Consider the following 27344-nt stretch of genomic DNA (forward strand, 5'->3'; position numbering starts at 1 on the left):
TTTTATAGATCGGCACATTCATGAATATTGGTACATCACCATATTAAATATTTGGACTTCATTATGTACACTCTGTGCATTTCAACTTGTGATATAACAGTTAAGATTAGGGCCCCGAGTGGCCGAGTGGTCTAAAGCGCTCTCCGTTACGGATCACTGCCATCTCACCTCTGTCTGCGTGGGTTCGTTTCTCGGATTCGGCCAATGTGGATATGTGAGAAAGCTTGCCAGTAGCTTCTCGTGGGTCGGTGGTTCTTTCCGGGGACTTCCCGGGTTCTTCCTCCACCATAAATACTGACCGTCATGTATAGCCTATCGTGTGCTGAAAAATGGCGTTAAACCCTACAACAGCAACAGTTAAGATTATATGGGATTTAATTCACAATGCTATAAGTTCATCTTTTGTTTTCTTTTTGTAACAGCGAAATAATTTTTTTTTTTTTAAATTTACTAAAATTTTGGGCCTGACCTTTTCTGTTACTTAATTTAAGACGATAGAGTTGTAACAACTTAAATAAAAGCAAAGACAAAGAGACACTTTATGGTATATTATCGTGAAAACGAACCACAATGAAATTTCCAAAACATATAAAAGTCCATGTTTACATCCTTTTCTACTCTTTCATTTTTGAATATAACAATCCAAGCCAGCGTTAACAAAGAAAATACACAATTTCACACACACACACAAATATATATATATATATATATATATATATATATATATATATATATATATATATATATATATATATATATATATATATATATATATATATATATATATATATTTGCGAGCCTAGAACGAGTATGAACTTTATACAACATCACATGAACTTCATCTTGTTCTGTTTAAGACCAGCCTTTACGTTTTTTTTTTTTTCTTTTTTTTTTTATTGGGCTACATTTATCAAACTTAGAAATTAGGCCTGTGTGAAGTGAAATGTTTTTCCAGTTTTTTAAAACGGCGTAACTACACTCTATGTTTAATAAGATCAGTGAAACGTACCCAATGAAGAAGCACACAGGAGTTCTATATTATTTGCCGGGGGATATTTTGACTATGGCAAGTCATTATGTCATACACAAACGTAGGAAGAGATGAGAGATTATGAATACGGTAAATTTTATTAAAAATTACTTCACATGAAAGGTTTATAACTGGCAAAATCATTATTGATTTTGGACTCCAAATTGTAGTCAAACATAATTTTTCCATGAAGCAGAACTATCAAAATACTATCTTTAGTTTTTTCTTTTTTTCTTAGACATTGTAACTGAGACAAATATTTAGTACATCACTATATTAGAGATGGATACATTGGTCAAATAAGACTTGATGCAATCATCGTGAAAAGATCACGCCATTTTCTCGAGAAACTAGAATCAAAACGACGACGAGTTCCTGTGTCGCATGTTAGCATTAATTCACTTGAACGATTCTGATGAACTTAATGACCCATATCCAATACCACCTATCGTCACAGGACAGAGAAAGTCAAGATCAGGCAACAACAACAAAAATTCGTCTGGTAGTAGTAGTAGTAGTTGTTGTTGTTGTTGTTGTTGTTGTAGGGTTTAACGCTATTTTTCAGCACACGATAGGCTATACATGGCGGTCAGTATTAATGGTGGAGGAAGAACCCGGGAAATCCCCGGAAAGAACCACCGACCCTCGAGAAGTCGTCTGGTAGCCTCTGAAGAATACGGTATACACGAGTACGGTGAACTTTAAAGACTTCAAGTTTCAAGTTCTGGCAAAGAAAGCAGCTGTCTCCATTACGGACTTACTTTACTCATTTTCTTAGATGAATTGCAACGATAGAGCCAAGCTAAGGACCGAGATCGTTTGAGACTTTTTTCATGTCTCACGACGGTTTGAAACCTTCTTTGTGAATCAAGTTTAGTACAAATGCAAAATTATTTTTCTTTGAAAGTCTTGGACAAAAATTCAGCTTGTTCAACAAGTCAACGGTGAGTTTCAAATTATTGACAGAAAAACTACTACTTAGATGCTATAAGTTTCACCTCCATGAAGTAACGGTCAACTAAAAGTTATACCGGTGGATCAGTTTCTCGGTGCCAAATAAAGTGTCGTCCGGATTAACAGTCATTAAGATCATACGTGTTTTGCCCGTCTCATCACAGTGGCTTCAACTTTTGCAAAGAAGAATTAAACAGGACAACGGAAATATTAATGACAAGCATTAGACAATCTGACAGAGCTAAAGAGCGGCGAGAAATAGAAAATTTATTTTGGGCTAAACGGTAATTTTTAAAGATACAGTGTGTGAAGTTACATCATTGCAAAACCTTTAAGACGTGCTGGCGCCTCGTTATACACTGAAAGCCATTTGTAGAGATCTCATTTCCCGAGATCATTTCGATTATATTATTACCACCACACAGTTACTTGAATACAGTTACTACAGTTACCAATAGGGAAAAACGAATTCATAGTTGCACGAGATATCGTCACTGTTTCGCTTTATGCCTAGAACATTGCGAATGGCATAAGTGGCTAAAAAAACAAAAACATTATTCCACGCATTGTGTACAGAGAAGACAACCGACGTGGTGTGCTCGTGCATTTGCCAGAAGTTCACGAATCGATTCAGACGATATACGAACAGACCAACTAGAAGAGTTATACGCTTGGTATTAACTACTGTCTTCTGGCCCTTTTATTTTTCAAAAAGCAATGTTAAAATACTGTCGATTTTACGACGTTGTTGTCAATGTTCGACAATTACTTAGGGGCCACAGAAAGTTTTCCGTTATTTTCTATGAAGTGAAAATATCGGACCGAGAGCTAGTTTCACCAACTAGCAATTCTGCAAGACTTTTATAAACAATCGTCTTCCTTTGTTCTATTCCACATGTTCCAAAGTGAGGCTTTCTACGGATATGTACAGTTCATTGAATACATCTTTTTCTTCTGGAGTCAGACACCAAGAAGGCTAGCCGCAAACTTCTTTCTTAAATTTCTGAAATTCGATGAGCAACTTAAAAAAACCTCTTCGATGTAATCGTCATTTTTTGGTACTACTTAGTCAAGGATGCAGACATTTTGTCAAAACCAAGTTGTCCACGAACAAGAAAATGAAAAAGTTCACTTGACCGTATAAATGACCTACTTGTCCGTATTTTTATAGTTAAAAGGAAAAGTGGAAGACAGGAATGTTCAAACGTTTATTTTTGTGAAGTGATAACATTTAAATGCATTCAGTTTGAATCTGTGACGTGTACAATATACTGGACATTTTAACTAGTGTTATTATTTTGACTTTCATGGTCAGGATCTGCAAACCTAACAAGAATGCATTCTGGGTCCATAAATGCTGAATCAGTATTTGCATCTGAAAGAATTAATGTGAAGACCGCTCAGGTGGCCTCGTGGTTAGAGTGTCCGCCTTGGATGCGGGATGTCGCCGATTCGAACCCCGGCCGAGTCATACTTATAAAAATGGTACTAAGAGCTGCCTTGCTAGGCACTCAGCATTAAAAGGTTAGTATTAGGACTGGTCGGCCTGGTGTCAGGATAATGTGACTGGGGGGATATCATGTTACAAGTCTTCGGCATGATGCCCCAGTGGTCGATATCACTATAAACTGCACTGCAGACATGGTAGTGATATGACTGAATTTGTTTTAAAGTTACGTTAAAAATCGAAATAACACACACACACACACACACACTGAATGTGACTTTAGTTCTGGATATTTTATCCTTGACATTTTTCAGTAGGACGTCAGATATGCTGTTGATGAAATATATGCATGCAGTTCTGTTATGATCAATTCCAATTTCAATTCCATTTATTACTTGAGCCTGACAACAAAATTCAAAGTCTGAGAACGATTTTCCTGTTTTGCTGTGTTAAACAGCTTCTTGTAACGTTCTGTGTAGCTTACACTGTATTTATTGATCACGCTGCATAAACAACTTCCTTTTTCCCCAGGTCTTTTCATTATCAAATTTTAACTGGTATGTACTGTGTTTCGCTTTTTTGGTGTATTAACAATGCGTCTGTCCTAGTGATAACCTGTCCTACAAACAATATACTGGTTTTGTCTGCAGCTGGGGGTATCTGTTGCGAGATTACAAGATGCAATTGTTCTGTCTTTGTGGGCCTCGAACCAAAGAAAATAAAGCAGCCAAGAATCTTTGAACGACCATTTTCATTATTTTTCTTTTTTAGTGTAGTCCCCGTCATTGTCAAGTTTAGTTTTAGCCTGTCTTGCTGACTTTTCGTTCAGCTTTTCGCCATTCGGCTCAAGCTCTATATGAAAACGATCCAACCAAATGCATTCCTGGGAAAATTCATTGTAGTCGAGCATAATGGTTTCAAGGAGTTCAGTGAGTGGTTCAAAACAACAGATCCATCGGAGAGACGTATCCTCCAACCAATGAAATTCGTTCTGATGCAACCATCAAAATATTTGCCACTGATTAAGTGTAAACGAGCAAGTGATGCTAATTAAATTATACGATAACCCTCAGTTTGTGTCACTCGTTGTAGAGTATCTGTTCGGCACAATCCAACCAGCATGGCGTCCCAGACAAGCAGTGATCGGTCAGAATTACGCCCACATGACTATTTTCTAATGTGTATAGGAGCAAATTTCGAAGATCGACAGATAGGTGTCAACAGCAAATCAAATCTCCACCAAATTACTGTCTTGGGAAAATTTCTAAATCACATGAAGAAGCTAACAGATAGTTATAAAAATAAGAGAGGTCAAACAAATTTTATTTCTTTATTATCAAAATAGACGGAAATTACACCTGTAGTACAATAATTGGAATCAATTCAGTTCAATCAAATTATATTCACTGCCATTGATTCAGGCCTAATGCAAAAGTAATATTGTGCCATAATAAATATAAACAGCTATCTCCCACCACGCGAAGAATTTAAGGCTATCTTACAAAATACTTGCCCTGTAGGCTATCTATTTCTTGTTGTATAATAATATTAGGGCTGTAAAAGCCAACATATAACAGTAATGGTGTGTCACATACGTATTATACTCCATGCCAGATCGGGGTTCAGGAATCTCATTCCATTCCCGCTAAATAAATAGCCGTGCACACACACATATCAACGTAGTCAATTGTCAAATGAAATTTGACCATCGTTTTTTTTCTTTAGCATGTTTATTGGGTATTATGAACACTTTGAGAAAACAGACACATAAACATTTGCTTTTTTGCCTTTCCGAGGAAAGTCAGGGCCCTTTTGTAATTTTGGACCCCACCCCACTCCCCCAACACTAGACGACGGTAGTACTAATACTAACAAATCAAGCTGAGGCTACGACATCGTAGCTAGGTTTGGTCGTGTCTTCATTTTATTAAGCATTTTATCACAATTATATTAAAAATAAAAAAGTCCTTAATTGAAGCATTTCTTTTAACCTTTTAATTCGGGGCCCCGAGTGGCCGAGTGGTCTAAAGCACTCGCCGTTACGGATCACTGTCATCTCACCTCTGTCTGCGTGAGTTCGAGTCTCAGCCTCGGCTGACGTTGGTACGTGAGAAAGCCTGCCAGTAGCTTCTCGTGGGTCGGTGTTTTTTCCCGGGGTTTTCCAGGGTTCTTCCTCCACCAGTTATACTGGCCGCCATGTATAGCCTATCTTGTGCTGAAAAATGGCGTTAAACCCTACAACAACAACAACTTATTAATTCCCTTAAGTTAGCACATATCCTCTCCTCGAACACACCCAGTCGTTACAGTAAGTATGACAGGGGACCGGTATTCCTTCTTTCCATGTATCATATCTTCGCAATCCGAGTAGATGAAACATCATGGAAGCAGACCAAAAGTACTTCTGGCACGTGACTTATATTTTCGATAGCCACATGACAAAGTAATGGCGAAAATCGATGCCGAAATAGCTTTAATTGTTAGGTATAGTTTTCCTGTTGCAGTTGGAATCGGCTTGATCTATTTTTTCAGACGCTACATACATTCATTTATAAAATCACGAAAGTCAAGACTATTCGCATGGACTTTGAATCGTTTCATGACAAAAATAAATAAAATCCTTCGTAAGGAAAAAGAGACTGTTTTCCGGCACCTAGATTCTCATCGTGAACAGCTGGGCCATCCTTTAACCGTGCTAGAAATTGGCGCAGGCCCTGCCACAAACTTTGACTATTACCCCAGAGGAACAGAAATCGTGTGCTTGGATCCCAACCCGTATTTTAAATATTACGTTGAACAGAACGCACACAAACACAAGAATATACGCCTGTCTCGAGTTGTGCAGGGATTCGCTGAAAAGATGGGTGACATGAAAGATTCCAGTTTTGATGCTGTTGTCTGCACTCTGGTTATGTGTTCTGTAAGAGATCCAAGACAAGCACTTGATGAAGTAAAAAGAGTCCTAAAACCTGTAATTATTTATTATGTTTTTCTTGTTGTTAGTTGTTTCTTTGTTGAAACGGGCGTTTTAATAGATTTCTACACCCCGCTAAGAGGCACCGAGAAGGCATTAACATTAGTGATTATTTTATTATTATCCCTACCATCGTTTAAAGTTGCATGATTTACAAACTCAGTTTGTGTTTCAGTAATTTGTTTTTTTTGTTGTTTTTTTTTTCAGTCATGTGGATACAATGAAATCATATATATTTGATGTGTATTTCAATGCATATGTAAATACGAAACCGAAGCAGTTTTCTTATTAATACAATATTAATGTACTTATTAAATTTTATCATATGGCAGCAATAAAAGAATGACAGTTTCAAAAGTTGAAACGAATTACAAGTAATCCTATAGAAGGTTGTGTTTCTAATGCACTTTTTTATTTTCATGTGTAAAAAATCATCATTATTATTATTTTAAAAAGTTCATATAATTTTTAATAATTGTAATTGCAATAATTATGATATTTTAGATGTTATTAAGTGTTTATGATAAATATCTGGATCATGAAGTGCATATCATATGGTATAATTTTTACTGGTACAATCACACAATACGACATAAATTGTAGTATATGATATACTGGCATAAAGAAATTGCCTTTCGAACCCTTGTAACACAGAGATTGGTATTTAAACCTCTTTTAGACCTCTGACTTGTAGCTGATTTGCATATGACCTTTATGACCTTTATTACAGATATAAAAGATGCTAAGTGATGTTCAAATGGGTTAATACCTTTTATTGATGAACACATTTTTTCAGAGGTTTCAATTTCATCATAATTTTTCATTCTGACTAGCATGCAAGGTAAAATAAGTTATATCAGTACATTTTCATTTTTTTAACATGCATAAAGTTACTTGTTTAGTCTTGTAAATAAACAATTAATTATGTAGTATTTTGCATACATCAGGCATTGTAGGTTAATATCACTCAGTTATGGTTTCCGTATTTGAATTTTTAAAACAGGACACCATAGAGTGGGTGTATCTGTATCTATATAACCATCTGTTTAGAGGAAATAGTGATAATGTGATCTTCAGCATGACTACCAAGGCAACATTTTCATTTTTTAAGAAATTGTGTTTCATAAGAAGTCTTTTAGTAAAAATTCTATTTCACTATGACTATCAATTTTGAATAAGCAACAATAACAAGATATAAAAAGGTGGTCACCATGCCCATAAAATCTGAGATCTGATCAGTACCATTTTAAAAACCAACTAGACATTATATTAAATCTTGTTGGATGTGCAAAGGGAAACAGTTTAATTCAGGACCAACTAGAAATCACAAGATACCCTTGAGTGAGAACCTCATATTAAAAAGAGCATCCATTTAGGAGTAGTGTCAACAATGATGTTTTATATGGCTACCATGGTGGACATATCGGATAGCAGATTGGCACCATTTTCATTTAAGATCAGCTATACATCAGAAGTCTTTTAGTGCAACTCCATGTCGCTATGCAATTTCTTTTGGTATTGTGTTTATAAGTTTAATACAAGTAAAATTGTTGTAGGTGTTGATTTGATTTGAGATTAAAACCGATGTGATCTTCATATTATTTGTTGACTTAAGATTTTATTTTTTATTCCAGGGAGGCATTTTCATTTTTGTTGAACATGTTGCTGCAGGAGAGGGTTCTTTTGTTAATAAGATTCAGCAAATGATGAACCCAGTTTGGAAAACTCTATCTGATGGATGCAACTTGACAAGGAATACAGCCAAGTATATACAAAACACGGGTTTTTCAGATGTTAACATTCAAAATTTCCAGCTGAAGTGGGGATATAGGTTTTTAACTTCATTTATTCGTCCATCAATATATGGTTATGCCATCAAGGGAACCAGAACATGATGGGACAGAAGAACTTTGTTTTGTGAGACAATTGATGATTTGTACTCCCTTACTAAACACATTTACGAAAAATATACAAGTAAAGGGTGAAATTATAATAACTATTGGAATGACCACGATACAAAAATAGAATATTAAGTAGTTTGTCTAGTGGAGTTTTAATATGTAAGGAATCATTTTAGATGTAAGGACATAAAATCTTTTTTTCTTCTTGTGTAAACATTATTGGGGAACTTTTTAAAATAGCATTATTTCTTGTGAAAAAAAATGTTGCAAATGATTGTTTAAAAAAAAATGTTTGCACACAATTGTGTAAAACTTGGGTTTTCACAACTATTTTTATAACTTCACTGTACTGAAAATGTTTTATCCATTGCAGATACTCTAACTCCAAGATAGTAAGCTTATACAGTTCAGCTTAATATTTGTAATAATGTGTGTAATAAAACTTTAACAAACAGTACCTGTGAAGAAAATGGTTTCTTTGTCAGCTGGTGGATCAAGTTCAAGGTGTGACCCTAGAAGCAATTGTTCAAGCATCACATTAAAAAAATGAAAATTTAGATATTGGCATGACAGGATTTCATGGCTCTCTAAGAATAAAGAGTAGTGATGGAGAATGTAAAACTGTACACCAGGATAAAGAAAGAAAACGAGAGGAATCCAAATGGGACCAATGCCACTTAGCACACAATATAACGTGCATAAGCTAGATGTTTTCCAATCTGTTGATTGCTATGTGATGCTATGACACTGTAAACATGCCAATTATACTTGCTTCTTATATGAGTCTAACTGCAAACTGCATAGACCCAGATCTGCTGTCGTATAATGCACTGGCAGATCTGGTTCTGTGCAGTTTGTTAGGATTAATAAGTAGAACAGACAACATGGACTTGATCTGCAGGTGTATTATACCCATGCCACTCACACCTATAAGTAATGTGAGAGTAACACAAAGCCCCACACTGAAACAAAATATGAAAAAGAGCAAGAACTGTATTGTAAGAAACAATTATGCCCCCCCCCCCCATGATATGTTGATATTACAAGGGGCATAACCCTGGCAGACCCAACCGGGAATAGGGAAAGTGTATAATGTTATTTTAAATAAGGTGTAAATTGGGTACCAAAATACTTTATTATATTTTTGGACCCAATAGCTCCATCAGAGGCCATAATTCTAGTGCCAGAGTAGTACAGTGTGATAGCTGTGATATCATATTATACATTGTTATGTACATTTCTTCTGTATTTGTTAGTTTTTCTTCATGATTATATGCTATATATAATTGTATTTTGTACTGGTCCTTGACCAAAATCAAGTTCACTGTGTTTTGACTTGAGACACTGATAATGTTTTTATTTTGTAAACAAATCATACATTGTTAATATTTCCAAGGAGAGTGGTTTAAATATTCATATCTATTTCAACAGAAGTATACATAATTATTAGGGTCTAGGTCATGGTTATTGGAATTCCCCCATACAAATAAAAAGCCTACCTAGTGTATATCATATTTTATATTACAATTTTAGTAACATATTGTTCTAGAAATAAACTTTTATCCTACCTCCTAGCTCTTCTTTTGTGTCTTAGTTTTTATATAATTTTGTTTATCTAACATGTGAAGCAGAATCATTTGTATTGCTGTTTTCAGTATTTGATTTGGGTGAAATTATTTATTCAAATTAATTATTCACTGGAAATAAAAAGTACTCATAAATAATATCCTTGGACAGAGACCGTAACTGGGAATTATAGTGAATTCAGACCATGACATCTTGGATTATACTATTGTGATTCATCAAAAGATTTGTCACATCACCACATCAGAGGCCACTCACTACAAGCACATCAACACCTTCAGTCCTGGATCTTATTTTACACACCACTGAAATTTAATTATAAATTTATTCATTATGACAGGTGGTAAAACTTTTGTACTATTTTTGGATTTAATTCGTATTACTGTAAGTTCTTTTTAACATTTCATTTTGCATTCTGGGGGAAAAAATTGCTGAATTTTACCCCAAAAGATTTTTAAGTTATTTTCTAATACTTAGTTTATGACCATAGAGTCACAATAGAAAGTACACTGTATATTGAATTTATTAGTATATTACAACCAGTAAGTAGTACAAGGTGATTGCTGGATATCATAAGTGTATAATGAAGTTATTAGTAGATTACAACCAGTCACTAGTTTAAGGTGATAGCTGGATATCATTTTATAAATGTATATTGAATTTATTAGTATATTACAACCAGTAAGTAGTACAAGGTGATAGCTGGATATCATATTGTAAGTGTTTAATCAAGTTGTTAGATTACAACCAGTCAGTAGTACAAGATGATAGCTGGTTATCATTTTATACATATATATTGAATTTATTAGTAGATTACAACCAGTCAGTACAAGGTGATAGCTGAATATCATATTATAAATGTAAATGGAATTTGTAACTAGATTACAACCAGTGAGTTAGAGAAGTACTGTCACAGAGTTTAAGGCAATTATTCCAGACAATTTCTTGTTTGTTTTGGTTATAGCCAAATCCAACAAATGCCCTTCCAGCAGCATGGGACTACAATCAAACTCAACAAACACCCTTTCAAAAGCATATAACTCCAGGCCAATCCAACAACATCCTAACTGCATGTCATAAAAATTTTCTATTTTGTGCACAAATTAAAACCATAATTTCACAATGTTATGACTCGCCTGCTCTATAGAGCAAAATTGAAGAAAAAATCTAGCAGAGATACTACAGTTAAAAATAGGTCATCACCGCCACTGTGACCTATAATTTTCAATGGAATCAACCTACATAATATAAATGAACACGCTTGTCAAGTTTTATTACTAAAAACAAGTCTGGGATATACATGCAAACTTCATCACTGTGCAAATTGTGAGTGTGAAATGTATATCAGTATGATGTACTTTTGAAAATAATGAATTAAAATGAATGCACTCATCAAGTTTCATAACAGTACACAACAAATTGGCAGAGAAATGAACACTTGTCATCGATGCCAACAATAAAAACAACAATGTCATTGAAAAGTGATGCCTATTTCATCTTTGCTTTACAGCCAAAAGCAAAATATCTTACTTTTTCAAGCCTCTTCAAAGTACTTCATGATATTACGATCTTATTAACCATCCTTCTACACAGTACATCACGAGACCAAAACATATCTCTCTATACCTCTATTTTGTACTTGATGAGATCAAATTACAATCATATTTTCCACACAGCTACATACTATACTTTACGAGACCAAAATATGATTTTGTTCTCCATGCCTCTAAAAAGTAATATACAAGACCAAAATATAATCTTATTTTCCACACTGCTACACAGTACTGTATGAGACCAAAATATGATCTTATTCTCTATGCCTCTACAAAGTAATTAATGAGACAAAAATACCTTATTCTCCTCACTGCTGCACAGAACTTAATGAGACCAAAATATGATCTTAATCTCCATGCCTCTACAAAATTCATAATGAGACCAAAGTATATTTTTATTCTCCACACCAGTATATAGTACTTGATGAAATGAGACCAAAATATGACCTTATTCTCCACACCTCTACATAGTTCATGGTGAGACCAATATATGATCTTAATCTCTAAACTGCTACTAGTACTTCATGAGATGAGACCAAAATATGATCTTATTCTCCACACTGCTACTAGTACTTCATGAAATGAGGCCAAAATATGATCTTATTCTCCACACTGCTACTAGTCCTTAATGAAATGAGACCTAAATATCTTATTCTCCATACTGCTACACAGTACTCAATGAAATGAAACCAAAATATCTTATTCTCCATACTGCTACACAGTACTCAATGAAATGAAACCAAAATATCTTATTCTCCATACTGCTACAAAGTACTCCATGAAATGATTTCAAAATATAATCTTATAGTCTTATTCTCTACACCTCTACATAGTATTTCATCGTGACACTAAAATATGATCTTACTCTACACACTGCAACATAGTACTTAATGAGATGAGAGCAAAATATGATCTTATTCTCTACAATGCTACTAGTTTTTCATGAGATTATTCCAAAATATTATCTTATTCTCCACAATGCTACATAGTATGTCATGAGATGAAACCAAAAATGTTCCTTTTCTCCTCATCTCTTATTCATTCCATCATAGGCACCAAGATGAGATTTAGATGAATTCAGTTTAACTGCCAAAAAGTACAACTTTCTGCTGCTACCAAAACAACAATACCTGGTAATAATAATAAAAATAACAATAACAATCAGAAATCAAAAAGAACTTTATTCTCTTTGTGTGAAGATGTACTGCAAACACTCTGCCGATCATCATTCATAAATAATACACAATATCAGTATATAAAAAACAAAATGCAAAAAGTGCACTGTTGGTGTATGCTCTCATTTAGAAAACATGGCTATAAAGTGCAAGGAGTGTATTCTCTCACTTTGAAAACATAGCTGTAAAGTGCACTATGAGTGTATACTCTCACTTTGAAAACATAGCTGTAAAGTGCACGGAGTGTATTCTCTCACTTTGAAAACATAGCTGTAAAGTGCACTATGAGTGTATACTCTCACTTTGAAAATATGGCTATAAAGTGCAGTGAGTGTATACTCTCACTTAGAAAGTATGACTAAAAAGTACGCTGCAAGTATATACCGTCACTTGGCAAAAAAACCCCAAAAATTAAGATTCTAAAAACAATAAAGACAAGTTTAAACAGTATCACAGCATAAGATTATTTATGATCATAAATAAATGACAATAAATTTGTATCACAGTTTAGAACTTTATCTCATCTGACAAGTCCAATCATAGGAATGGTCACGCAAACCAATGAATATGAACTTGGCGTTTTAAATGGAACAGCAAACCAATGAATATAAACTTGGATTTTGGAATGACACTGAATATACTGACAAGAATGGACTGGAATCTTTTCAGCATAACTAGTGAAGATATATGTGTTATGTACATACAGGTAAGTATTAGCATTAACATCGGCACAATAATGATGAGCAAGATACATGTAATATTATTATAATTTTTTCCATTTATAATGTAGGCTTCCTTAAGGACATTTGTCAAAGCAGTATGCAAAGTCTGAAATAATAATGATTTTATGTGTGAACCTTTGCCCAACAAGCAATATGCTACATAAGCAGTAAATGCATCGATTCTAGACATATTTAATGATAGACTGACATCTAATACAAATATGGAAAAGAAAAGAGATAGTTCACCAATCCTGGATAGATTTAATCATATAGAGTGACATCTTTACTTAGGAAAAAAACAGCTGGTTCACTAATTCTGGATAGGTGCAGTGAGATATACTGATATCTCTACCTTATCAAAAAGAGGGATATCTTCACCTGGTACAATGAAATCTAAGACCAAAATCCATCTAGACAAATCAAGTTTTTGGTTTTGAGGATAAGTAAATTCACTGTTTACACCTAAAAGTGAGATAAATCGGGCTAAAATTTGAGACTGAGCTTCTCGCAACAGCCAATCAAAATAGATATTTAAACAGTCATGTTACTGACAAATGGTTGTTACAAAATCTTGAGCTCAAATCTGATCTCCAAGGTTTTATTATCTCCAGACTTGGTTTCCTCTCACATTATACAAGGAAATGTTTATGTTTTGACAAAAACATCAGCAGTCAATATTTTAAAACAGACACATGTGATAATTAGGATTTCATTGCTTTTGTGTATTCATGTTGAGTTTTGTTTTACTCTGCATGGCTTTAAGTTTTTGTAAGACCACAGACTGACCACATGCTCTAAATAATTTTAAATATGATGTTTTTGCTTTTAAACAAACTTTCTGGGACCAACAATTTCTAATGGTTTTCAGAGCAAGGGGTTTCAATATACTGAAAAAGTTTACAAAAAATGAAGGATTTAGTTTCAAGGTAATTTAGCTGCTGGAGGTTTCAGTCTTAAACAGTTTCATCATACAGTATATGCCAGATAAAACTGAGAAAAAGGAGATCATATGGGAGCTTCAGATGGTTACATGGGCAATGTGTTCCGATTTACAGTGTTTTGTGTTCAAACTTGAAAACTTGTTAAAGAAGGAATACCTGTTTCTCTTGACCTTATTGCTTGTCCTTTTCCCCCTTTGTATGATAAACCTTTTACAAACAAAAGTTTAAAGTCAAAGATTGGCAACATTGCTTAGAAAATAGTCTGAATTCACAAGTTTTCCTAGGGTACCAATTTGTGCTGAGTTTGTGCTTGTAACAAAGGACAGATGTAATGATACAATGAACAAATATCTATCTTTGAAATAATAGAACCTCCCCTTATCCAAAATATAAGAATAGAAAGACAAAAATGTCATTTTTTGTGCAAAACCAAGAAAACTACAACCCATGAAAATAAATGGATTCACAGTAGCTTATAAAGGCATATCTAAGCACAATGCCCTTAAATCGGAAATGACAAAGTGATTTACAAGCAAAATTTCCATACTCAGAACTGTATTGAACATGAGGGAAGAAAATCTGTAACTTTTTTCTATATTGGAAATTCATGAATATCTATTTCATACAGGCAGAATATTCAGGGATTTTTCTATATAAATGTTGCAAGTTCTTTTGTGTGTGTGTGTGATTAGGATTTTTAATGTAGCTTTAAAAGATTTTCAGTCATATCGCTATGATGTTTGCAGTGTAGCAGTTTAAAGTGATGTCTAGCACTCAAGCATCATGCCGCAGACATCTAACATGATATCCCACCTAGTCACTTTATCCTGACACCAGACTAACCAGTCCAAACACTAATCTCTTAATGCTGAGCGCCTAGTGAGGCAGCTGTTTTTGAAAAAAAAGGGATCTTGTTTGGTAGTGTATCAACAGTTAGTCTAGTTTCCTGCTACTTTACTCCTGACTTGGCACTATACTGTTAAATACCACTCTGGGAACCAGACTAATCAACAAAACAAAAAGCAGTGATGTAATACAGACATTTTAGTGTACACGTGTTGGCTGTTGAAACCAGTTGGAACGATCTTTTATATGTTGGACATTTTGAAAATAAATGCTATTTATACAGAATAATGAATGACTTCATTAGAAAAAGTGTGTTATTAACAATTATTATCGACATGATTGTAAAATGAGGATTCAGTCATTAAACAGCCCAGTTCACCACACCCCCACACCCGCAATTTTCTTGATGTCTAAGTTGATTTTTTCAATTTTTGGAGGTCCCTTGGTAAAAACTTGTGCCCTCATTTATAGTGCAGTCTATGTTTGAGGACCCCGTTGTGCACGAGTTATTGAGAGAGAGGTGTATAATCGTATGCACAGTTTCTTCCTCATACTCAATCAAAGCCCAACAGATAAAAAATATGGTTTCAGGTAACAAGCCCAATCAATCAAATGCAAAATCACCTGATTAATATGCTTAGATCTCTAACACTACTGAAACATACCAAGCTCCTGATCTTTAACGTATATATATTTGACCAAAATCAGAACACAAACATGTCATCCTGAGTGGTAACAAGCTCAGTCAATTAGATTGCATCAAAAATACACATTGAGTTTGCTCATTATCAAACTCGTCCAAGATCCTGATGATATAACCAACATTTCAAGTTCAATAAAAGTCAGATCAGAAATATGGCTTTGAGAGTAGTAACAAGCTCAGCCAATCAAATGCAAGAGTATCTCATTAATATGTATGGATCATGTTCATTATCAAACCCATCCAAGATCATGATGATCTAAGTTAATATTTCAATTCTGATCAAAATCTGTTGAAAAATGTGGTTTACAGAAGTGTAACAAGCTAAGCCAATCTGATGCAATATCAGCAAATTAATAGACATTGGATTTCATTCATTTATGCAAACATCCAAAATCTTAATTATATAAACATATATCTTAGATCTGAAATTGTATATATTTGTCAGTAATTAGTATTGGATCATTAACTTGTCCATCTGCAGATGAGTGTTTATGACTGCTGTTGGTAAGAGGCCATGTTGGCTACTCATTATCTGATTACTTACATGACCTTATTGTGAACCATAAAAAAGAAATAAGACCTTTCTTTGAATTGAAAAAAGTCTGTCTCACTCTGATGAACAAGCACTGATTCTTCTCATCTGGACATTTTGCCACTTCAGGTATGCCCAATATGCTTCTGGGTGGAAAGTGCAACTTTTGCTGGTGGGACTCCTATTTATATCAAAGTAGGAATCCTGAACTCCTAGTTTTAAAATCCTAGAGAGACGTATATAGGTGGGCAGATAACTCTTAGATAAAAGTTTTATCCTGGAATGGCTGGATTTGTGAGACAGTAGTAGTTTTCCTAAGGTATTATGTTTGGATAAAACATCTGAAGAAATCTAAACATGGCATCTACATATGGATAGAAATACTCTTAAAAAATTGGATTTTTTTATATTGAGTGGCTTTTGTGCAATCTTGCTAACAAGTTTCTCTGGACAGACAATCTCGTAGACAGCCAATAATAAATAATAATAGCAATAAAAAATAATCTACAACATTACAGGAACTGAGAGTAGTTGACTTATGAGTCTTTGAGGTAGTGGGAGAGCCTGCAGCTTAATGGCAGGCACCAAACTCAATAATGCAAATCTGCAAAGATTTTGCAGGTTGATTTCCATTGGAAGCTGCCATATCCGGACAAATCCATCACATGTGCTGACAGCCATTTCCTGCCCTGTTGATGAAAAGCTTAATCGCAGCACTCCAGGATAACCAGGAGGAGAAGCTTTAATGGATGAGCACATGTCTTTCATTTCTATTTGAAATAAGGTATTGCCCTCATGGGCATCAAATATTAATATTTTATAACTACGTAATGCTATGGCCACCGAGTGTCCTAAAGGTGTGAATTGTACACAGTCAATTGGATCCACACCAAAGCTTTGAGATTCATAAAGTACTTCCTCACTTGAAATATTAACTAAAAAGACCTTATGGTCATCTGAACCAAATGCCAATACTTCATGGCAGGATCTCGGGTTACAATCAAAAGCTCCCACCTGGCTCAATGCATTGCCAGGGAGAATATCATCAAATACTGAGCACACTAACTCCAGTCCTGGACAAGAAATGACCAGAATGTGTCCCATGGATGAACTAACCAGGATATACTTGCTGTCTGGGGTCCATTTACATTCTACCATTTCATTAAATGCAATTGTCCCTTTGAAATCTTTGCACATTTTTCTTAGGCTGACAACATGTTCCAGACTGGAAAATCCAAGATCAGTATTTGAGATATGTAATTCAAAGCTCATTGAAGATCGACACACAACAGCCATGTACCGTCCATCTGGAGAGAAAGCACAGAATCTGAAGTTGGCATTATTCAAGTCCTTCGCCCTTTTGTAGACATTCACATATTCAATCTAAAATGTAAAAAAAAGAAAAAGAATGATGCACATTTGTATTCAAAATAAAAAATGTAAAGATATAAAGATAACCAGAGGTATGTATGCAACTGAATGCAAATTCTCCTCTGTTATTACTTACAGTGTACATGTATCTAATTGTGTGCTTGACTTGTAGACTCATGCTGGTAATAAAAAAAGAGATAATAATACATGTTTTAGTAATTACAGTATTCTCCACAATAAAATTCTTAAAATAATGTAAGCCAAAAGGTAAATGTTAGAAAACAATCTGATTATCTCTTGTATTATCATATAAGAGATTTCATTTACATGATATTGTTAATATAAAATTCTAAAGTTGGGTTGGAAATGACCTTATTTGGCACGAGTGATAATGAACATGAGCATGCAAATAACAAACAATTCTTACATATCTGTACACTTATAATATTCTAAATCATTTTTTAATAGTATTTACATGTGGGTTTTGGCACAAAAAATTAATAACTTCCTGTTATATATTTATGGGTGAAAAATCTGGTCAGGTATTTGAGAGAATGATAAGGGCTGTAAAGTTAACAATTTTTGTGTCACTGTATTCAGCAGTTTTTTTAAAAAAGCATGATTACATATCAAGCAAACTCAACATTTGTATGGAGATCCTTGCTTTCAATGATACAATCTAACAATGGTGTGCACTTGTATATCTATATTATCCTTCAAAATACATGCCATTTTATCGAGTACAAGAGTGTAGAGGGGAAGTTCTGGATGATGTGAGCTGATGTCTTTTAAACTGTTTCACATTTCATACCCTACAATTGTGTACATAGTTACCGATTGGAGATCTCAAATGTTTCCAAACTATGAACTTGGGTCAGGAATTATCTTTATGTGTGAAATTTTGTCACACATATGAATTCCTCTTTTGTGCTCTGCAACTATATCCGTTTATGGGATAGTGATTTCTACAGAATGCAGATATGTCAGCCTCTCAGTGGCTGGGTCAAATATATCTTTGAATTTGCAATTTCTAGATAAAACAAACGCTGTAAAACAATACATTTACTGAAAGAGCAGGTAAAAAAATGTCTTTCTCCATCCCTGTGAAAGGAGACTCTGCCATCTATCCAAGTATATTTTTTCAGGTTTTCAGTGGTTAGAGCATAAGCCTTGGATGCGGAAGGTTGTGGGTTCGACCCCCCCCCCCCCAGAGTTATACCAAAGACTTATAAAAATGGTACTAAGAGCTGCCTCACTTGGCGTTCAGCATTAAGAGGTTAGTGTTAGGACTGGTAGGCCTGGCGTCAGGATAATGTGACTGGGTGGGACATCATGCTACATGTCTGTGGCATGATTCCCCAGTTCTATATCACTATAAACTGCCACATTGCAGACATCATAGCGATATGACTGGAACACTGTTAAAGCTACGTTAAAAATCCAAATCACAAAATCACACTCAGGTTGAAATCATTACATACATGAAACAATAACTCAGATTGCATATTTCAGTTCTTTATATTACACAAAGATCTCATGTGTGAGTATCCTGTTAAGGCATATCTTTCTTTTATTATTATTATTTCCTAAGATTAAGGAATGACCACAGAAACAATTACTGTATTTTTTTCATACACGACAAATTAATTATTAATTTCAGTGTACGAAAAATTATATTTAAAATAAATAATCATCATTTTGTGGTTCTGACCATGTAAGAAATATAAAGGGATCGTACTGAACAAATTCTACGGAACACATGCTACTCGACAACCTAACGGTACAAACATACAAAGTAAACATATATTTTTTGTCTCAAGCTGTTCTCAACTCAAGAATCTAATTACAATAAAAATAAAAGTACTCAAAAAGATTTTTGTTGTTATTACTAAACAAGAGAGAGAGAGGATTATGTCTCAGTGTGAAAGCTCAGCTGCATTTAGAGCACATGCAGATGTTATGTTGTGTAATGTTGACAAAATGATAGTCCTACGTATAAGACATATCACAGGTTATGTTTTAGTGCACACAAAAGTCAAAACATAAATATCAGAGTTGAGGTCGTACATGTAGGACTAGCAAAATGATTAAGATGGTTTGAACATATATTAGTTAAGGGTATTATTTGTTGGTGAATTGTACGCAAGGATATGAGTCCACATTGTCAAGAAATAAAGTGCAACTTGTATTTTTACAGCAGCAATAATCTCATTATCAAATAGCAATAAAAAAAATAAAGAACCTGAAATCATGTTTTAGTTAATGCATGTGAGTGTGTGTGCACATGTGTGTGTGCATGTGAGAGCGAGAAAGATGAAAAAAATTGTCCATGTACAAAACTGTATTTATTCAGGGCAGTTTTTTTTTGTAGCTTTTGCAACAAAAAAAAAAAAAAGACTTATTTGAGTTACCTGATGATTGTGATAATCCTCATATATTATGACCCTACTATGATGGTGATAACCCTCATATATTATGACCCTACTATGATGGTGATAACCCTCATATATTATGACCCTACTATGATGGTGATAACCCTCATATATTATGACCCTACTATGATGGTGATAACCCTCATATATTATGACCCTACTATGATGGTGATAACCCTCATATATTATGACCCTACTATATTCCATTATCAATAAACACAGCTAAATCAACAATTCATTCTTGTTTTAATTACGATGTACATCAACCACATGGCTATGCAGTGTTTTTTACAAGGTAAATTAACATGCTTAACGCTTTGGTTATTACAGCTGAAAACAAACTGATGGTAAGAATGGACAGAATAAGTCAAATCAGCAAGGCTGCCAGTAGAGAAATGAGGCTCTCTTTAGGGAAATGAAAATCTGTCAACGTGCTATTGAAGCCGCTGTCCATACAAAATTCATTACAAGGACAAGGAATCATACACATTACTTGTTATTCGAACTTGCCAATAATGATAATAGAGGGAAATATCATTGAATAGATTTGCAATAAAATGCTAATTATATCCAAGTCAAAACAGAACAAACACTTAAAAGACAGTATATGTATATATACAAATCGATTTAATGAAGCCCGTGATTTTCATATTTACGATATAAAATGACAAGGTTTTTATATTTTACTTTTGTATAACTATAATGAAACAATAAGACTAGTTGACCAAGGGTCTGTGGTCTTCACTAGCATGTACATGATGTTTTGTTATGGTGACAAACTTTATAAGGAGAAATAATTAACGATAATATTTAAAGGTTGGTCTGTGAAGTCCTTGGTCCATTTGTTAATAAACACCAGTAGATATCTTAATGACAAAAAGAGAGCTTATGCACCAATCATTGTATTTTCTCACCAACAATTAGTTATTAATTTTTGGTAAAAACAAAATGGCAATACAGTATGATCAATCTTTTTTGCAAATGTAAATCTTCTTAGAAATTTTATATCCGATAATTTAATTGATTTTTCAAAAAAATACAAAGTGATATGTATGAAAAATTATGATACATTTAAATAATTATGATTTTGATAATTGGATTATGTACGAAAAATTAATGGGTAAAAAAGAATACATGAAATACAGTACATGCAAATGAAACAAAAATTTGTGAATTAAAGTCTGCGAAATATTTTAAAAAATCACCTTCATCAACATTATCATCATGATTACTACTATTCCTTCACACACCTTTGTCACTATAAACTGCAGAAAACACCTAGTATAAACACATGACCTACCGTATCAATTTTGACTTCACCATTGCCCAAATAACCAATGTACTGACCATCAGGATGAGGTTGAACCTTTGGTAAGCTAGATGACCCAGTCTGCTTAAATACTTCACACTCTGAAAATCAGATTTCAAATTGTTACATAAATCAATAACTAGAGAAATGACAACATTTGCAATTGGCAGTATTCCACGTTTTTTATTCAAGGTTCCCACACTGACTAGAATGAATTTTTTATTTTCAAGGTTCATTTAAGAACCATTTTAATCAAGAATCAACAACAAATTAACTTCCAAAACAGGCATTTAAAAAATAAAAAGCTGTTTCTTGTTTGAGACCTCCCACAACACCTGAATTAGACATGAATATGTACTAAACCACTGGATGTATCACTAGAAACACAAAACTACTGAAATTCATATAAATCTACATGCATCACTAGAAACATGTAAAACTATAGAAATTCATGTAAATCTACAAGTATCACTAGAAACATGTATAACTAAGGAAATTGTTGTTGTTTTTGTTGCTGTGTTAAACACCATTTTCAGCACACGATAGGCTATACATGGCGACCAGTATTAATGGTGGAGGAAGAACCTGGAAAACCCCGGAAAGAACCACCGATCCATGAGAAGCTACTGGCCAGCTTTCTCATGTACCCACATTGGCAGAATCTGAGACTCGAACCCATGCAGACAGAGGTGAGATGGCAGTGATCCGTAACAGACAGCGCTTTAGACCACTCGGCCACTCGGGGCCCCAACAATGGAAATTCATATAAATCTACATGTATCACTAGAAACATGTATAACTATAGAAATTCATATAAATCTACAAGTATCACTAGAAACATGTATAACTATGGAAATTCATATAAATCTACATGTATCACTAGAAATATGTATAACTATGGAAATTCATATAAATCTACATGTATCACTAGAAACATGTATAACTACAGAAATTCATGTAAATCTACATGCATCACTAGAAACATATAACTACTGAAATTCATGTAAATCTACATATATCACTAGAAACATATAACTACTGAAATTCATGTAAATCTACATGTATCACTAGAAACATAACCACTGAAATTCATATAAATCTACATGTATCACTAGAAACATGTATAACTATAGAAATTCATGTAAATCTACTTATCACTAGAAACATATAACTACAGAAATTCATATATATTTGCCTTTATCACTAGAAACAAGTATAATTACTGAAATTCACATAAATCTGCCTGTATCACTAGAAACTAGTATAACTACAGAAATTCATATAAATCTGCCTGTATCACAAGATACAAGTACCAGTATAATTAGTGAAATTCAGATAAATGGATTAATAACTAGAGACAAGTATACTTATTGAAATGCAAATAAATTTGCATCTATTACTAAAAACAAATATGACTAGTGAAATTCATAAAAATTTGTATGCATCACTAGAAACAAATATAACTAATGAAATTCATATAAATTTACATGCGACTCATTTATGTTTACAGAATAAAAGACTTTCTTCTGAGTAACTGTGTATGCTGGCTGGAAGAATTAATTTCGAAATGGGAAGGTTTTTTTTTCTCTTCTTTCTTGTAAGACTAATGTTTTTCTCTGGCCAGGATCAAATCTTTATTTTCTCTTTAGGAATCCTCTTTATTGCATTCCTCAATCCTTACTCATGCGCAGACAGCGGCCTAGAGCCAAAAATCTCTTACAACAATTATTATTATTTGTCTTTCTGTGATGACTGCATAAATAATGTTCAAAATTAAGACTGTCTTTCTGTGACGACTGCACACATGAAGTTTGGTCTACATGCATTGAACAATGTCACTGTAACACTGGACAACAAATTTTTACAAAAGTCATGTTACTGAAATAAAATTAGTCAATTCTTATCAATTTTTATGTGCTGAACACGAATATGACAGTCAAATTGCAAAATTGGCTCTAGTTTTTTTGTAATCTGCAAGAAATTAATGTTTACATAACGAAATGCATTCCAATAGTAAAAGGTCAACTGTAATAGCCTACCTATAAAAAATCAAGTCATTGACTACATCTTAGATTTCTTCGCCTGTCTCTTGTACAGCTGTTCGGGAGCATCTCTGAGGAGTGTCCAGCAGTAGTCAGCCAGCATTGTAGTGGACCATTTTCCCTGGTATCTTTGTTCCATTGTTGCGATATCTTGATGAAAACGTTCGCCGTGTTCATCACTAACAATACCACAGTTGCTAGGAAAGAAATCCAAATGGGAATGAAGGAAGTGAATCTTTAGAGACATATTGCAGCCAAGTTTCTTATACTTCATCAACATGTCTTCTACTAGTTCCTTATAGTTTTCTGCCCTAACATTTCCGAGGAAGTTTGTAGAAACTAGGCGAAAAGCATTCCATGCTTTTTTTCGCGTCACCTTCCAGCAAGTTGTTGAACCGGTCATCTTTGAAAAGCTCTCGAATCTGAGGACCCACAAAAACTCCCTCTTTAATCTTTGCTTCGCTGAGTCGAGGGAATTTTTCATGCAGGTATCGGAATGCTGGCAAAGTCCGGTCAATGGCTTTCACGAAGTTCTTCATCAAACCTAGTTTGATGTGAAGGGGTGGTAGCAAGATTTTCTGAGCCTCAACCAGAGCTGGGTGTTGGATATTCTTCTCTCCATGTTTCCATTGTGCAAAAGCACAGCCTTGAGACTCAGTTTCGAAGAGTCCACAAATAGTCTCCATTCTTGTGGGTCATGAGTGATTTTTAAAGCATTCATGAGGCCCTCAATATCGGAACAGAATATCAGATTACTTTCCTTTCTGAAGAAAGGCTCCAATTGCTGGTGGCGCTTTCGATATGCAGTAATTGTGACATCTTCTTCTAGAAGATTCCATTGTTGGAGTCTTGATCCTAGCAATTCTGCCTTGTTCTTTGATAAGTCCAAATCACGAATCAGGTCATTTAGTTCTTCCTGTGTTATTCTGTGTGGGGTTGATGATGCACCACAGTGAAAATCTGGATCACTGCATGCTGATGGACCAGGAGAAGAACAGGTCGACTCACCTTTGTCTTCGTCAGATGAATCAAGAGAATATTCTGCTGGAGGTTCTGGAATAGGAAGTCCCTCACCATGTGGAACTGGTCTCAATGCAGACGGAATGTTTGGGTAGACTATTCTCGACTTCTTTCGCTTCGTTATTCCGCCGGAAAGAGGAGGAACCAAGCAGAAGTAACAGTCATTTAGGTGGTTGCTTGGCTCTCTCCACACCATTGGGACTGCAAACGGCATTGATGACCTTTTGCAATTCAACCACTGTGAAAGCTGTGTTGTACATGTAGCACAGCATATATGCGGAGCCCAAGGCTTGTCTTGGTCACCAACCTTGCATCCGAAGTAAAGATGATATGCCTTCTTCACTTGAGAATTGATACTTTTCTTCTGGTTGGCAAATGTCACTTCCCCACAAATATAGCAAAAATTGTCCGCGGTATTAACACACTTTCGAGGCATTACTGTTCTTTATTGTACGTAAATGGATAAAATAATAAGTTTTATGTAACAGTAGCTTGAACTGTCTCACACAACGTCTAAAATATTTTAAATGCTGAACCTATCTGATTGGGCTTTATATAGTACACTGCTTACGTCAGCTTCAGCAGCCGCCTGGCATTAGTATAATAGGCCTACACATGTATAGTACACTGCTGACGTCAACTTACTTCAGCAGCCGCATGGCATTAGTATTGCATTGCATCAGAAAATGATGCAATCAACTGTGGATGATGTGAGCATGATGGTATTATGCAATGTTACATCATTATTCCGGATGTTGCTGCAGTCCTACTGGAGAAATTTACACAGTGAAACATAGAAAATGAGGTATATGAATATCTTCAAAACGAGAGCCAATACAAATTTTTCACGGTTATATTCGTGTTCGGCACACCAAAATACTACAGATTAGGGCCTTTTCAAGTCAGTAATGATTTCACTGTTGACCAGTGTAATTGAAAATTTCTTGTAAATATGGACTCTGACCTACATCCCTCTGCTATTTGGGAAGGAAGCCAAAATAATACAAATCTCTAGCAGGGCAAGATAACCATTTAATTTACTGAATCTTCACAGGATGCTCTGTGGGATCAATATTCAGAAAAAGCTGAAAATAAAGTATACCACTGTCAAATTTAATATTAACCCCCAAAGAACAATTACCCAGGATAAGTTCTATACACATCAATTTAACCCCATGGTCTATGTTCTCTGTTATCAATATTCAGAAAACAACTGAAAATAAATTATACCACTGTCAAATTAAATATTAACCCCCAAAGAACAATTACCCAGGATAAGTTCTATACACATCAATTTAACCCCATGGTCTATGTTCTCTGTTATCAATATTCAGAAAACAGCTGAAAATAAATTATACCACTGTCAAATTAAATATTAACCTTACAGAACAGTGACTATCAGCACATGTTATGGATTTGTCCGGATATGGTAGCTTCCAATGGAAATCATTGCAAACAAGCCTTATTGAGTCTGGTGTCTGCCCACGTTTCCCAATATATTTATGTATTTTTCCTTAATAGCCGTACCCACAACTTTATAAATTTCCCCAATTTGCCCCAATGTATTTTTTCTTAATAACTGTACCCACAACTTTATAAATATCTCCAATTTGCCCCAATGCATTTTGCCTTAATAATTGTACTTCATAAATATCACTAAAACCTGCCCAGGTGTACTTTGTATTAATAACTATTAATAACTGCACTCAAAACTTTATAAATATCCCCAAGGTGTGCTCCTACCTTTTTTTGCCCTGATAACTGTTCCCAAAAATTCATACATATCCCCAATGTACACCCAAGTATGCAGCAACTTATTTGCAAAGTATCACTCCAATTAACAAGTCTTACACTGCCTGTAAAGTCATAAAATTTTCTGCTGCATTAACAGTCCATACCCTGGCAGATCATCATGTAACAAACAGAAAGCATAATTTTCTGTAAACCAAAGGAATAAAATCCTTTCTTGACACCACTATATATTCCCATAACCTGTACCCTGCATAAACAGTAAACACTCATGATTTATATAGCTTCACGCTTAATAGCCTCAGAATATCATTATCCATAGGCAGTTTACATGTTTAGCTGTCACAGAGGCAATTAAAGGGTAAGAAAGTCAGATAAATGACCACCACTCCACATATTAATTGACTTTTAATAGTTACACTGATTTAACTGACTGAAATAGTTGCTGTCATTTAACTGACTGACAACAGTCACAGTGATTTAACTGATTGACAACAGTCACAGTGATTTAACTGACAATAGTTGTTGTCATTTAACTGATTGTCAATAGTCACACTGATTTAACTGACTGACAATAGTTACAGTGATTTAAATGACTGACAATAGTTGTTGTTGTTGTTGTTGTTCTAGGGTCTAACGCCATTTTTCAGCACAAGATAGGCTATACATGGCGGCCAGTATAACTGGTGGAGGAAGAACCCTGGAAAACCCAGGGAAGAACCACCGACCCACGAGAAGCTACTGGTAGGCTTTCCCACGTACCCACGCTAGCCGAGCCTTGGACTCGAACTCAGGTAGACAGAGGTGAGATGGCAGTGATCCGGAACGGTGAGTGCTTTAGACCACTCGGCCACTTGGGGTCCCTACTGACAATAGTTAGTGATTTTGTTCTGCTATTCATTTTGACAACAAACAAACCTGTTAATTTAAAGCAATTTTAAACTGGTGATCCATGCTGAATAAATGGAAGTTATTATCCTCATGACCTTCAATAAAAATGTTGAAGTAATATTTATTAAACTTCATAAAAAGTTTATGATCATTGCCAGCATTCTTTAA

General features: G+C 34.6%; 2 protein-coding genes across 2 annotated transcripts in view; one reads left to right on the forward strand and one right to left on the reverse strand.

Annotated features, from left to right (window-relative positions):
• Positions 1-894: 894 nt before the first annotated feature.
• Positions 895-9880, forward strand: LOC149807085 (thiol S-methyltransferase TMT1A-like). The gene is made up of 2 exons (XM_089961723.1): positions 895-6402; positions 8040-9880. Exons 1-2 carry the CDS (start codon positions 5878-5880, stop codon positions 8298-8300), a joined length of 786 nt encoding a protein of 261 aa, XP_089817849.1. The 5' UTR covers positions 895-5877; the 3' UTR covers positions 8301-9880.
• Positions 9881-12603: 2723 nt separating this feature from the next.
• Positions 12604-27344, reverse strand: part of LOC149807086 (uncharacterized) — a 29406-nt gene continuing 14665 nt past the window's right edge. Inside the window, exons 4-5 of the mRNA XM_089961737.1 lie at positions 21466-21575; positions 12604-17745 (exon numbers count right to left, since the gene is read on the reverse strand). Coding sequence (XP_089817863.1) covers positions 16867-17745; positions 21466-21575 — 989 coding nt within the window. The 3' untranslated portion in view covers positions 12604-16866. The remainder of the gene's footprint in view (positions 17746-21465; positions 21576-27344) is intronic.

Source organism: Sinohyriopsis cumingii, chromosome 1, assembly GCF_028554795.1.
Source record: "Sinohyriopsis cumingii isolate HCF-2022 chromosome 1, ASM2855479v2, whole genome shotgun sequence".
NCBI classification, from domain to species: Eukaryota; Metazoa; Mollusca; class Bivalvia; order Unionida; family Unionidae; genus Sinohyriopsis; species Sinohyriopsis cumingii.

Coding starts and splice junctions, on each gene's coding strand:
- LOC149807085 (XM_089961723.1), top strand. CDS start 5,878: ATGGCGAAAATCGATGCCGAAATAGCTTTAATTGTTAGGTATAGTTTT. Junction 6,403..8,039: donor TAAAAAGAGTCCTAAAACCT/GTAATTATTTAT, acceptor TTTTTATTCCAG/GGAGGCATTTTCATTTTTGT.